General features: G+C 48.5%; 1 protein-coding gene across 6 annotated transcripts in view; it reads left to right on the top strand.

The window, feature by feature from the left end:
- TUFT1 (tuftelin 1) overlaps nt 1–10,951 on the top strand; it is a 42,894-nt gene extending 31,943 nt beyond the window's left edge. For 4 of the 6 annotated variants that reach the window (XM_017546250.2, XM_017546248.2, XM_017546252.2 and 1 more), the window contains 6 exons: nt 1,757–1,885; nt 2,400–2,494; nt 6,250–6,355; nt 7,152–7,235; nt 8,393–8,493; nt 9,085–10,951. In XM_017546250.2, the coding sequence (XP_017401739.1) occupies nt 1,757–1,885; nt 2,400–2,494; nt 6,250–6,355; nt 7,152–7,235; nt 8,393–8,493; nt 9,085–9,148 (579 nt within the window). In that variant the 3' untranslated portion in view covers nt 9,149–10,951. The remainder of the gene's footprint in view (nt 1–1,756; nt 1,886–2,399; nt 2,495–6,249; nt 6,356–7,151; nt 7,236–8,392; nt 8,494–9,084) is intronic. The other 2 variants (XM_017546254.2, XM_017546251.2) reach the window with 2 other exon arrangements.
- Nucleotides 10,952–14,948: the final 3,997 nt, after the last annotated feature.

Genomic DNA, 14,948 nt, shown 5'->3' with positions numbered 1-14,948 from the left:
TTTTTTATTTTTAGTTGAGATAGGGTTTCACCATGTTGGCCAGGCTAGTCTTAAACTCCTGACCTCAGGTGATCCACCCACCTCGGACTCCCAAAGTGTGGGGATTACAGGCATGAGCCACCATGCCCAGCCACCTTTTTATAATTAAGAGGTTACTTTGAGGGCAGGGTTGGCTGGAGCCACAGAGACAAATATGGAAGGGGAGTCTGTATTTTTTTTTAACCTTTTGCTTTGACAGTAGGGTGCAAGAATTGGCCCATGGCCTTGTTAACACTGTGCTCTGAGCTCACATCAACCTAGGTATAGTGTTTATGTACAGAAATGAAAAGCCTTACTTTTAAGTTGCTGCCTATGGGGATGGGCTCTTTCAGGTTCATACAGGTCATTTGAGGGCTTGTCTCTGTTTTTCCTACCGAATTGGACTCCCTGATGTACTCTTCTGAACCTCGGGGTAGGAAGGGCAAGATGACCAATTACCATGAACATAACTTGCCATTAAGCATGGGTTTCCTGTTCTACTGGCTGCTTGCTGTCAAGCAGGATTTGCAGTGAGAGTGAGTTTGCTCTGGATGGGGCTGGTGTGTAGCATGGACACGTCCCATCACACATCACCCTGTGCTGTGCTTTCTCCTCCCCGGTTCTGACCTTGGGAGGGGCCGGACAAACTGACTGCTGGTGTTCGGTTTTCCCAGGGCTGGCTGACTAGGCTTTCCAGAAGTTACCTGGATTCTTTTTTAATAAGTGATGGGCAGTCAGTGTGAGGTACCTGGGAGGCATTGAAATGGATGGTGAAGTATCTGGGTCCTAGCACTGGCTGTCTTTCACTAGCTGGGTAACCTTGAATAGGTCAGTTGGCCTTTACTTGTTAAGGGAGAGGGTTGGATTAGATGAATGTCAGTTCTGCTCCTGATTTCACTGAGTAGTTACTGCATACGAGGTGCTGTGGGAGCTCAGGTCTGTGCCATCAGGACACTGACAGCCTGCTTCGGGTGCACACGGTGGCTGGGCAGTCTGTTCATGAGAGGGAAGGCCGTGTGTCCCTCGTGTGTCCTCTCCCTGGGCACAAAAAGGAAGGGCTCCTCCCCCGGGCTCAGAAGGCTCCCTGGAAGACGGGGCATCTAAGTGAGACCTGAAGGATGAGTGGGAGTTGGGAAGATGCAGGTGGCAGGAAAGGAGGCAAGTTCTTTGCTTTCTCATTCTAATGTTCTGCTTCTGTCCTCTCCAAATTGGGTGCTCACCTCCGATAAAAGTCAGGTTCTTCCTGATGTTTTAGTAGCCCTTCCAGTTGCCATGTTGGCTGTTGTGTGTGGGCTCTGAAGTATTGCTGGAAGTGAGAGTGAGGAGGCGTGGAGGAGACAGAGGGAAGGACCTGGAGGTATCCTCCCTGGGATTATTTGCTTTTGAATTCGTAGAAAGCCACAACACTGGGTTAAGCCTGGGTGATGGTGGAGGGTTCATGGGGATGATGAAGGAGTCACCTACCTAAAAAGTGGTGCTTGTGGGTTCCAGGTGTCACTTTAAAGTGGACCTCAATCAACTGTGAGCCAATTAACCCTGGAAATAGACTGACTCTGCCAGAGTACTGAGGTGGTCCTGCACAACAAAGGGAAGGTGGTGCTATGCCCATCTGAGTTACCACCTTTATCCCGTCACAGCTCCAGAGCCACCCAGGTTCCTGGGTTCTTTTCTAAGGTCCCCCCTTCCATATTTGCTCTTTTTTCCATACCATTTAACATATTCCTGCCCCATGTTTTAGGTCACACTCAGCCAATACCAGAGAGAAGCAGAACAGAGTAACGTGGCCCTTCAGAGAGAGGAGAACAGAGCGGAGGAGAAAGAGGCAGAAGTCGGAGAGCTGCAGAGGCGCGTGTTAGGGATGGAGACGGTAATTGGGGGTCTTGCTTGTCAGTGCCTGGACTCCTGGGCTGAAGTGGGCTGCAGGTGGATTGAAACGGTTGCTGAGACGCTTCTCTTCTGAGCATCTCTGGAATAGCACACTTGGCAGCTTCCTTTGGCAAATCCCTCGGAGTACCTTTTAGCCTTCAAGGAATTGGCTTCCCCCTAACTAGAGCTGAGCCCATTTCCCCCTTAGGCAGATTCCTGCACAGATGCCCCTTTTGAAGACCTGGTTTCTTGGGGACTAGCAGCCATAGCTAGCGAGTGGGTCCACATGACGCAGGGCTGGGTTCTGCCTCCGGGCCTCTGGGTGAGGCTGAGTGAGAGTGGGAAGGGTTCTCCCCGACAAGGGAGGGCGCCCCATCAAACCAGCTCATCTTGCTGCTCTTTGGCAGCCGTCCAGGCCCAGCAGGGGCTAAGTCCCAGCCTGGCGCCCGTCTCACCCCAGACACAGAAACTCTTGCCATCTTCTCATCCTAGATTTTCTTTTGTGGCCCACGCAGGAGCATCAGGCCTTACTGGCGAAAGTCAAGGAAGGGGAGATGGCCCTAGAGGAACTTCGGAGCAGCAATGCTGACGGCCAGGCAGAACGAGAAAAGTAAGGGCTCGGTTCTTGTTCACTGTGAAGTTGGGTTGCAGGGAGGGGAGGGCGGGCCGTGCAGCCTGTAGCTCCTGTGGTGGCTGGGTCTGGGGAGGAAGCTGGTGCTGATGTCAGATCTTCCAGCTCTGACTCACCGTGAGCTTGCTCAGGGTGGAGCCCCACCCAAGAGATACCATTTGGAAGGCCGCCATCTCCAGGCAGTTCATTTTCCATGGGGTAATAACCTAAAGAAAAGGCTTTCACAGTTTGAGAGCCAACGGCAAGTGAGAGCTGGCGGAGCCTCTGCTGTTGCTGTGCGTCATTCCACAGATACAGGCAGTGGATATGTTATGCCTTCGTTTCTTCTCCACCAAAACAAAAACTGACTGTGAACTATTTGAGGGTAAAATTGAATAATGAGTCATCCTGATGAAAAATGGAATGAGCAGCTTCATGAGGAGATACTGAACTTCCTGTTACTTGAAGCAATTCAGATAGAAACCAAGAACCCACCTGTCAGCAGGGCCCCATAGGTGATTACTGAGATCCTTTCTACCTCCAAGGTGAGATGGTTTGCGAATTCCCTCTGATCAGAGGAAATCCGAGGCCCCAGGCAACCAACGAAACCTACAGAGCAAAGGTTGTGCCTTCTAGTTCTTCAGGAAGTTGGAAATTATGCTGTTGGCAATTAATAAATAATACCTCAAATGGCAAATCACATTTAACATCAGCATTTTGGGTTTGATCTTCATTGTATAAGTTCGACCTTTTTTGGTTCAACAAGACATTATCCAAAGGGCCTTTTAGGGAATTCCGAGATGAACAGACATAATCCTTGCCCTTCAGGGCCCCTCAGTTTTCTGGAAGCATTTTCTCTCCTTTAGGATAACTTCGATTTGACCCTCCTGGCATGGAAAATGCATGCGTCATATTGTAGCCTCCTTTCTGACTGGACTTCATATCAGAATTAACATCAGAATTAGTCAGTACTCCATCCTCAGTGGGGAGGTGCACATGGGCAGAGCAACAGAGACAAAAAGGGTTAGATAATCGAAAGCCAGGACCTGGGAATGGCAGTGACAGGTGTGCCGTGTACGTGCCGATTTTCTAAATAAAAGGCGACCGAAAGTAGGACATTGGAGAGCTGAGGATGGAAATTCAGAGCGTTTGGAGTGTGGGAAGGATATGGGGTGGCTCAGGTTGCATCGTACCCCAGGCAATGTGCACTCGTTAGCTTCCTCAGGCAGAACTGGGGAGCGATGGATTCTTCAGGGGCTCGAACCCCAGGAGACCCTCCCTAGTAGCCTGACTAAAAGAAGACTGCTCCCCTACTCACAATACTTCTTACACCAAATATGTGGGTTTTCCATACCAAGCACTTCTCCAATTCTCAGCTGATACCAGCTGGGTGCCCTGCACTTTAATTCAGTTCTGAGACCAGCCAGAGTTAGTGCAGAACCACAGGTTAAGGGCCAGTCCTGCATGACTGCTCCTACTTCAGATGCCAGTCACAAGTAGTGGGGTCTAGGGTACCTACACTTCTGTCCAACTTGGTTATAAATTGGGGGGTTTCCATATCCTTTTTTCAGGTTTGATAATTTCCTGTGATGGGTGTGCTGCCATAGAACTCAGGGAAACATTTTACTTATTCATTTATTTGTTGGTTTATTTATTTATTTATTTATTTTGAGATGAAGTCTCGCTCTGTCACCCAGGCTGGATTGCAGTGGTGTGATCTCGGCTCACTGCAACCTCTGCCTCCTGAGTTCAAGCGATTCTCCTGCCTCAGCCTCCTGAGTAGCTAGGACTACAGGCGTGTGCCACCATGCCTGGCTAATTTTTTGTATTTTTAGTAGAAACGTGGTTTCACCATGTTGGCCAGGCTGGTCTCAAACTCCTGATCTCAAGCAATCCACCTGCCTTGGCCTCCCAAAGTGCTAGGATTACAGGTGTGAGCCACTGTGCCCAGCCTGCTTTTTTTTAATTTAAAATTTTATTCATTGAGACAGGGTTTTGCCATGTTGCCCAGGCTGGTCTTGAACTCTTGGGCTCAAGCAATCCTCCCACCTCTCCTTCCCAAAGTGCTAGGATTATATTCATGAGCCACTGCACCTGGCCAGCATTTCACTTATTATTACTGGCTTATGATAAAGGATAATATAAAGGATTCAAATGAACAGATAGGTGAGGTACGTAGGACAAGGTCAGCATGTGCATGCATGAACCAGGCTGGAAGCTCTGAACCCCTTTGTTTAGGGTTGTTATGGAGGCTCATTACATAGGCATGGTTAATTAAATTATTGGCTGCTGATGATTGGTCTCTAGCTCCTATCCCCTGTCCCTTTCCTAGAGGTTAGGGGGAGTTGTGGGCTGAAAGTTTCAACCGTTTAATCGTGCCTTGTTCTTTGACTAGTCCCATCCTGAAGCTGTCTGTAGGGACCCAAGCCACCAGTCATCATTAGCATACAAAAAGACAATCATCAGTCTTGGAGATTCCAAGGCTCAGGAACCAGAGACTGTGCCCAAATATTATAACAAAACATGTTCCTTTCACCCCATACTCAAGAAATTACAAAGGTTTTAGGAGCTCTATGTCAGGAACCGGGGCAGAGACCCATTATGTATTTCTTATTATTTTACAGTGCCCTTTGGGGGATCTTGGCTCAGTTTGCTTAGAAGATGCAAAGGAAGCGACAGTGGTTTGGGAATCAGGAGACCTAGAAACAGAACTGTGTGAAGAGGCTTTAAGGAGCCTCAAATCCTATCTCCCTCCTGTTATGAAATCCCTGCCAACAGCTTAATCATGTCGAGTATAATAATCCCAGCTCCAACTGGGCATGGTGGCTCACACCTGTAATCCAAGCCCTTTGGGAGGCCAGAGTGGGAGGATTGCTTGAGTTTAAGAGTTTGAGATCAGCCTGGCCAACATGGTGAGACCCTGTCTCTACACACACAAAAATTTTTTAATTGGCCAGGTGTGGTGGCGTGTGCCTGAAGTCCCAGCTGCTTGGGAGACTGAGGTAGGAGGATTGCTTGAGCCCAGGAGGTCAAGCTGGCAGTGAGCCCCGTTTGCAGTACTGCACTCCAGCCTGGGCTACAGAGTAAGGCCTTGTCTCGGAAAAAAAAGAAAAAGTAAATCCTAGCTTTTACTTGAATCTTTCCAGTAATGAAGAGTTCATTACACATGAGACTATCCTCTTTCTGAGAGCTTTAATGCTGAGAAAGTCTCTCCTGTGTTAAAAACGGCCTCCCTGGAATCATCTATCTGTTGCTTCTAGATTGACCCTCCAGAGTTATCCAGAATGACTGGTATCCCTTCTACCCTTTCCGAGCCTTAGTTTCCCCACTTGGACTAGGTGATCCCTGATGATGCTTCCAATGTGATATTCCTTTTTTGTGTGTGAGACAAAGTCTTTGCCCTGTCACCCAGACTAGAGTGCAGTGGTGCCATCTCAGCTCACTGCAACCTCTGCCACCCGGGTTCAAGCGATTCTTGTGCCTCAGCCTCCTGAGTAGCTGGGACTACAGGTGTGCACCACCGTGCTTGGCTAATTTTTGTATTTTTAGTAGAGACAGGGTTTCGCCATGTTGGCCAGGCTGGTCTCGAACTCCTGACCTCAGTGCTTCCAATGTGATGTTCTAAGGTACCCACCACCTATTCTTGGGAATCAGGCAAAGGGGATCATATCTGATGGGAACCTCCCAAGCTCAGGGCTCTTCCTATGACTGGGTAAGTAAGTCTTCTGCCTCAGCCTTCTGGTCTTTATCCCCAGGGCTGCTACCCTGGAAAAGGAAGTGGCCGGGTTGCGGGAGAAGATCCACCACTTGGATGACATGCTGAAGAGCCAGCAGCGGAAAGTCCGGCAAATGATAGAGCAGGTAAGCTGGCTGGTGTGTGACCTGCCCTGGGAGTCACCCTAAGTCTATGCTCTTATGAGGTTCTTAGGGAGCTTGACTTACATTCATGCGCTTCCTGTCACACATTTATAGCTACCAATTACCAGGGTTTGGGTTATTAGGATCTGCTTTGCTACCATCTTTCCCCTACTGTTTTCGTTGTTTGCCATTTGGCCTCTGCTTTCCAATAGGAAAGGAAGGAAAAGGTTAGTTTCTCTTATACTCTGTGAAGAGTGTGGGTCAATGAGTGGTTGAATCCTAATAAACTCTGTTATCTGTGCAGATTATCAGTCTTTGAACCTCAAGACTGATTTTCTGCCTTACTCTACCCGAGCTTGAGGGTAGTATACTTAGGATTGTCAGTTTGGAGAATTGTTTTGAGAGCCTAAGATGTGCTTCATGTCAGCTCCATTAGCATCTGTTTTATTTACTGCTGTTTTCCATTGTCAAGAACAGAGTCTGTCATATAGTAAGTACTCAATAAATAAATCCTGAATGAAAAATAATTTGTATTTCCCAAAGCCAGACGGAATGGGTTTTGAATCATTCATTATTTTGGATTCTCAGGGTGGTATTCCCCTCACGCATTCCTCACTCCCACCCCTGGGATAATCAAGAGTTTAATATTGACTGAAATGAAGCCTTTGTAGAAAAGCTAATGAAGTCATATGAAGTTGCAGGGCTCTGCTGGCTTCCCCAGCAGCTGGGGTGAAGGCTGGTGAGTGTGTAATGAGTCATTGCAAAATGAGCTCCAGTGTCTCCTACTACACCTTTGCAGCTCCAGAATTCAAAAGCTGTGATCCAGTCAAAGGACGCCACCATCCAGGAGCTCAAAGAAAAAATTGCGTATCTGGAGGCAGAGGTGTGTGTGTGCCCAGCAGGGGAACGGGGCTCCTGAAGAGAAGGTGGACATATGGGAGACAGAGGTTGTGGAGGGGTCTTTGTCATGTCTTGCTGCTGCTCTGAAGCGAACACGTGGGGTGGCTGGTTGACCTTCAGTTCAGTTGAGAAGACATTTTCTGAGAACCTTCAGGGAGCTGCTAACAATGATGAGAATGATGAGACCCCCCCCCCCTTCAAGGGACATGTCATCATGGTGCAAGCCACAAGCCATGGCTGCATGGAGGCTAATTCTGACCCTCCAGGCTTTGCAGAGGAGCTGGCAGTGGTGCTGGGCTTTGAAGGAGGAGGAGGCATTCATGCAAATGGAGTCTTTTCTGGGGCTAGATTAGCTAACGAGTTGCCTTCCTAGTCCAACTTCCACTTTGCCACAGGACCCTGAAGATCACTTTGCAGCCACCCTGTGACGATCCCTTGTAGTGGGGGAGATAAATGGGAGAAAGGGTTATTTTCAGGAAATTTGCAGTGTAAAGTCAGAGGTAAAATGTACGTTTTTAAGAAGACCAGAGAATGCTTTAGAGCATAGCATATCAACAAAGGCAAGTGAATATCTTAACTGAGGACAAAAAATTATATATAGGGGCCAGGTGCAGTGGCTCATGCCTGTAATCCCCAGCATTTAGGGAGGTTGAGGCAGGAGGATTGCTGGAGGCCAGGAGCTCAAGACGACAGCCTGGGCAACATAGTGAGACTTTGTCTCTGAAAAAGAAATTTTTTTTTTAATTAGCCAGATGTGGTGGTAGCATGCATCTGTAGTCCCGGTTACTTTGGAGACTTAGGGGAGAGGATCAGTTGAATCCAGGAGGTTGAGGCTGCAGTGAGCTGTATATAATCATGCCACTGCAACTCCAGCCCGGGCAGCAGAGCAAGACCCTATCTCAAAAAAACAAAAAAGAACTGTATGTCGAGGCTATGTAGGAAACCATCACTATCAGTGTTATACAGAGTTATGGAGGAGCAGGTTTTGGAGGCGAGAGGATATCCAGGTGGTGGCCCACATGGTGCGGGTGGGGACGACAGCAGCGCAAACACAGGCAGAGAGACCAGAATGCACTACCTGAATGTGACACCCGGAAAGCCAGGGAAAGGCCAACTCTAACCCCTAAGCTTGTGTTACAGAATTTAGAGATGCACGAACGGATGGAACACCTGATAGAAAAACAAATCAGTCATGGCAACTTCAGCACCCAGGCCCGGGCCAAGACAGAGAACTCGGGCAGGTGAGTGAGCGTGCGTAGACAAGAATGGGCCCAGGGAGGAGGGGAGGCAGGAGGGACGAAGCTGTGTGGAACCTTTAGTGCTGAGGCAAGAACAGGGCTCTTAAATCCAGCTTTCCTCCCTCCGTCTCTAAGCTGGCCCATTGTCTACCAGAACCATTTTCTAACCCAGTTAGAGTAGAGCCTGTTACCACAAGCCTAAGGAGGTCTGTGAATGTGTGGACCCCCTGAAATGGCGTGCAAAATTTATTTATAACATTTGCCTATTTCTAGGGAGAGGGTATTTTGCCTCTAAGAGATTCAGGAAAGGACCCATGAACTTGACAAAATCAAAAATCACGGCCATGTCCACTTCTCAGTTGTTTAACTGCCCCTCTGGTTTCATCACCCTTGCTACAAGACACATGTGTCATGTCCCAAAGCTTCTCTTAGATGTCACTGATAATTTCTGTTTCAAAACACTTGGGACCCAAGTGATCAGCCGGCACCATAGTGTAAGCTTGCGGAGGCAAATGTGGAGTGGAGGCTCTGTGAAGGGTGAGCCACAACACAGCTGTTCCCAGCACAGCTCATTGTTTCCAACCTTCTTTTCAGCATTAGGATATCCAAGCCCCCCAGCCCAAAGCCCATGCCTCTCATCCGAGTGGTGGAAACCTGAACTTCCTGCCTGGAGATGGATGCTGCCGTTGCTGCTGTCTCTGCCTCTGGAGAAGCCCACCGCCCCTGTTGGCTGTTAGCACTGACTTTGACTTCCTGTCTCCTGGCTGCACCCAGGACTTAGGGCTCCTTTGTCTCACCATTCCCGAGCTCCTTGCCACCATATGCTGGGCAGATGGAGCACGAGCACGTCTTCAAGGCACTGCAGCCCTTTGGAAGACATTGTCCTGTGAGCAGGAGCCAGGGCACTGTCTGTATTCCTATAGTGACTATTTTTCCTCTGTAGAGAGCCTCCCTTCTGTTGTAGACTGGACTCTGGCTGCCCCAGAAGCCAGGCCTTCATCTGGTTGGGAAAGGTGACAAGATTTGCCTCAGCCCTAAAAGCTGGAGACACAGATGTCCAGAGTGATTGGAGAATGTCCTGGGGGAATGAAGTTCCTTCCAGAAACACAGCTCAGTTCCTAGCAGCCTATGCTGACCTGGCCTCCTGCAGACAGATAGTGGGGCTACCTGGTAAGGCCTGGACAGAGCCAGTGAACCTAAGCTTTGGGTGGCCTTGTGTTTCTGGGGAGTAGCTTTTTGCAGAAAGATTCTCCAGGACTACAGAGAGTTATGTGCGACTTCTCTCTGCTGTGAAAACTCCCAGCGTCTCTTTAGGGATGTTCCCTAAGGACCCACCAAAAGGCACACATCGGTCTTCTCGGCCCAGAGCCTAAAAATTGTTTTCACTGGATTCCACCAGTTCCAGCAAAACCATCATTGTATGTATTTTGCTAAGTTATTGGTGGTTTTGCTTACATCTCATGACTGATATAATACCAAAGTTCTGTAGCCTTCTCTTGCAGTGTTTGGATTTGCTTGAAACCAGGAAAACTGTTCCCATTAGGGTTGTTAATGCCAGAGTGACACTATTATAAATCTTTCTCTCCTTCCTCCACCTGTTTCTTCTCCCTTTCTCCTTCAAACTTGATCTGCAGCTTAGGAAGGTAAGTATACTTTCCCCGAGGCCTTGGGGTCAGAGTGTATGTTGTTTGGAGAAAGAGACCCATCAGGACTCTTGTGAGGCCCAGATGAGTTCTTCACCAGCCCTTCTGAACCCCTTGCTCCATAATCGGTCTTTTAGCCTGGATCTGAATGACCCTACAGGTCATCATGTTTGTTTGTTTGTTTGTTTTTTCTTTTGAGACAGAGTCTGTCTGTCATCCAGGCCGGAGTGCAGTGGTGCGATCTCAGCTCACTGCAACCTCCGCCTCCCGGATTCAGGCGATTCTCCTGCCTCGGCCTCCCGAGTAGCTGGGATTACAGGCACATGCCACCACACCCAGCTAATTTTTGTATTTTTAGTAGAGATGGGGATTTCACCATGTTGGCCAGGCTGGTCTCGAACTCCTGACCTCAGGTGATCTGCCCACCTTAGCCTTCCAAAGTGCTGGAATTACAGGTTTGAGCCACTGCGCCTGGCCCATCGTATTTTTCTTTAGGGCTCTTCCTACAGCCTTGAGAAGTAGATAAGCATCAGAGTATGGTATTACAGGAATCAGAAAAATTCAAAACAAATGTGGATTAAGTGTTTAGGCTCTATGTGGCTCACAACCAGAAGCCTTAAGTCTGTGTGTTTCTGTGGCTCAGGACTGGGCTCACATTCTGGCTTTGTCCCTAACAATGCTCTGGGACTTCAGGCGTTCCTCATTTATAAAATGAGGGGGTCGGAGCAGGTGATCTCCATGTTTCTTCCCCTTTTGATATGTTTGCCTGTGGCATATTCTTGTATGGTGAGTTTAATAAATTATGTTAATGTGTCTCTGACCTCCTGGTGTGGTTTGCTTTCACTTTTCAGGGAGGGTGAAAGAAAATTTTAGTGCCTCTTGAAGATGGGCACCCTGTTAGCCACATGTGGGAGTTGTGGTCCAGACATCCCAAATGCCATGATAGGAGGACTTTGTGGCATTTACAGAGGTATTAGAAGCAGCTCAGCTCCATAGTCTGAATCGTGATTGTTGGAGGCAGCCCCTAACTTTAGCTTTGACCCTCTTGGGAGCAGTGGCCTTTGTAGGGTCCCTAAGCTCGGCCACATTGTGTCTCGTTTGGAAAAGAGAAAGAGGTAGAGTCCTGTGGTTGCAGAGGTAGACGGGTTAACTGCATGTCCTTTGCAGAAATGGAAAGCACTCTGGAAATGCTGACCACAGCTGCTCAGGGGGGTTCTTTTCTGGCTGTCTCTGAGCATCATTCACTTAGTCCCATGATTTTTTTTTCCTTTCTGCCAAGAAGGCAGTTGACTGCAGGGCCAAATGGGGACATAGCTGAATTTATGCGAATCTTCTCCAGGCCAAAGAAACCAGAAACACAACACACCCTCATCCCTGTTTGTTTCCTTTCTAGCTCCTGTTTCTCTCCTTCATTTGAAAGAGTGTACGTTTTTCTCTTTTCTTCCCCCTTCTGCTTCTCAGCCAATTCACACTGCAGGTTTCAGATGCATTGGAAACCTCTTTCTTTTCCAGACCCGGATTTGTCTTCTGACACCCGTGACTGTCTTCTGTCTCTGGCAGTCTTGTTTGGCATGGGTAGATCTAGACTGTACTTGCTCTCAGAATATTAACAGGGTGTAAGCAGGGTGGGGTTGACCAAGGTGCCAAGAAGACTCACAGGGCTGGAGGAATACCGCAGTGAGTGTGCTGCCGTACACCAAAGGGAGGCTCCCCAGGCCTCCTGCGCTAGCTTGGTGGGAGAAACTGAGATTTGAGTTGCAGATAATGGAGTGGTCTGGAGGCATTCCAGGGACCCGATCCAGGGGTCTAAGAGAGTCCTTGGACAAAAATGTGCCTGTGGTGGATGTTTCCTGGAGTTTAGTTACGCTGCTGTCAAAAGGAGTAGGGGCATGCCACGGGGAAGAGGGGGGGTCTTTGGTAAGGAAATGTGTCAGGGAAAGATAGCTTGTATCTTGGCGATCTTGTCAATTAGAGATGGAGAATGGGGGACCCAAGGAGAATGAGCGCTCAGGGCCTGAGGACGGGTGTGGCGAATCAGGCGCTCCTGGCTTCAATGGCCTGTTGATTGCCTATGCTTTGTCATTTTTAAGCCAACTCCTTTGTGCTGCCTTAATATTTTGTGGAGGGAGGATAGAGCCTGATTCCCTGGGACCTCTGCCATGAAAGGCCTGTTTCTTTGAGCTGGGTGTTGAGAGCTGCTCAGACATGCAGCTGTCATCAATAGCCTCCTGTAAACCTGGAGCGTCAGCCCGACGTGGGAGAAGCAGCAGGAGCACCCTGCCCCCTGAACAACTGCCCGTGTCTTCCCCATCTTCATCTGTTCCTTCCCCTGAACAGAAAACAGCCTGGCGGTGGTGACACAGCGTTTCAACCAAACAGTGCATTGGAACTTTTTCCAAACTTAAGTTTCTAAGGCCAAGAATTGATTGGCTCATTTTCATCTCTAAAAGTACCTTTCGCTATGAAATGTCCCACTAGGAAGTGTTTCCACTTCGGAAAGGTGCTGTGAGATGACATGAGTTAAAGCAACCTAATTTGGCTGGGGGCGCGGTGGCTCATGCCTGTCATCCCAGCGCTTTGGGAGGCCGAGGCGGGTTGATCACTTGAGGCCAGGAGTTTGAAACCAGCCTGGCCAACATTGTGAAACGCTGTCCCTACTAAAAAATGCAAAAATCAACCGGGCGTGGTAGCAGCTGCCTGTAATCCCAGCTACTCAGGAGGCTGAGGCAGGAGAATTGCTTGAACCCCGGAGGCGGAGGTTGCAGTGAGCCAAGATTGCGCCACTGCATTCCAGCCTGGCGACAGAGTGAGACTCCATCTTAAAAAAAAAAAAAAAACAATTTAACTGAGGAGAGTAATAACCTTTGGGTTGGAAAAGCAGCTTTCCCTCTGTAACCAGCTTTCAGTGTGTTGCTGTTTTCTGCAGGGCCTCTCATGATCCCCTGGGCTTCCCCACTCCTCAGTGCCAAGCATCACTGAGCTTGCACCTGATCTCCTTCAGGCTGTGACCCAAGTCTCTGGAGGCACTCCAGAGACTCGAACCAGGGGTCTAAGAGAGTCCTTGGACAGAAATGCGCCAAAAAATTAGCCTAGGGCCCTTGGTCTCTTTTTGCACACTTCCATTTAGGACTTCAGCTTTGCAAGAAATTGATTCCTGTCTTCTCCAAATTCTAAGCACGATGGCCTTGAAACCCCAAAGCTGGAGACCTAAATATTCTCTATTCCCTCTTTCTCCAAGGAAAATCCATACCCAGGCTGAAGATAAAGATTTTTTTTTTTTCGATAAAGATGTTTCTTAAAGGTAATTTCCAGCACAGCATGCTCTGTGGCAGTGAGACCAACTTTAAACACTAAAATGTGTGTGTGTGCGGCCTTTCTGCTGGAATTTCTCTTCTCCTGGAGGCCCCTGGGACATAGAACTGAGGGTGGATAGTGGCAGGATAATTAATTTCCTAAAAGGTGTTGGTCACCAAATCTTAGACCACAGGACCTCAGACAGCTGAGGGAAAGGAAGTCATTAAGTACTCATGACTTAATCTATCAATTCAGTGCTGATTACACACCCAACCCTTCCTCTCACTAGGATTTCAGGCCCGAACTTGTATATGTCTGCAGGAGTTTTATGACCTTATGTCTGTTTTGTTTTAATTTATTTTTTTGAGACAGAGTCTCGTTCTGTCACCCAGGCTGGAGTGCAGTGGCGCAATCTCAGCTCACTGCAACCTCCGCCTCCCGGGTTCAAGCAATTCTCCTACCTCAGCCTCCCGAGTAGCTGGGATTACAGGCACGTGCCATCATTCCCAGCTAATTTTTGTATTTTTAGTAGAGACGGGGTTTCTCCATGTTGGCCAGACTGGTGTTGAACTCCTGACCTCAGGTTAGCCACTCTCCTCAGCCTTCCAAAGTGTTGGGATTACAGGCGTGAGCCACCACGCCCGGCCTTGTGTCTATTTTATATCTGTCCATACTTGCTTGTGTGTGAACTGGCCTGCTATGTACAATCTATTTCTTACTATAGGAATAAATCTGAAGAACACTGGCTTAGAGGACAGAACTTTGTCCTTGGCTGTATTGTCATTTCAGGGTTGAGATCCAAAATGGACTTACTTCCAAACTGCCCCCTGTCCCTTTATCCCTTACATACAGTTTGTCAACAGGTCCTTGCATTTTCTCTGTTGAAATATCTCTCAGGCTGGGCATGGTGGCTCATGTCTGTAATCTCAGCACTTTGGGAGGCCACGGTGGGCGGATCACCTGAGGTCAGGAGTTCTAGACCACACTGACCAACACAGTGAAACCCCATCTCTACTAAAAATACAAATATTAGCTGGATGTGGTGGTGGGTGCCTGTAATCTCAGCTACTCAGGGGAGGCTGAGGTAGGAGAATCGCTTGAACCCGGAAGGTGGAGGTTGCATTGAGTCGAGATTGTAACACTGTACTCTAGCTGCCTGGGAGATAGATCGAGAATCCTCTCAAAAAAAAACAAGGGGGAGAAATACCTCTCAGAAGTGCCTCTTCCCATGTTTACAGTCTCAACCCGTCTCTTGAAGCCTAGATGACCACTGAAGCTAGTCCTTGCTGATCTCCACCTCTAGCCCCTTACCTGCCCCAAATCCACCCTCCCTGCCGCTGTCATTTGAATCTTCCCCAAATGCAGTGTTCTTTCTCAGTCAGGGATATTTAGCCAGGACTAAATAAGGATGATAGCAATTTCCAAAGAGGTGAAGGTCCGTCCCTTGGGAGGAGCAGCAGCAGTTTTGCTCCAGAGGGCAGAATCTGGATGGCGTGTGGTACTTGCAGGGAGACAGCTAAG

The sequence above is a fragment of the Cebus imitator genome, unplaced genomic scaffold (assembly GCF_001604975.1).
Source record: "Cebus imitator isolate Cc_AM_T3 unplaced genomic scaffold, Cebus_imitator-1.0 Scaffold188, whole genome shotgun sequence".
NCBI lineage: Eukaryota > Metazoa > Chordata > Mammalia > Primates > Cebidae > Cebus > Cebus imitator.
The sequence above is the reverse complement of the archived record's forward strand: the minus strand, read 5'-3'. Positions and strand labels throughout refer to the sequence as shown.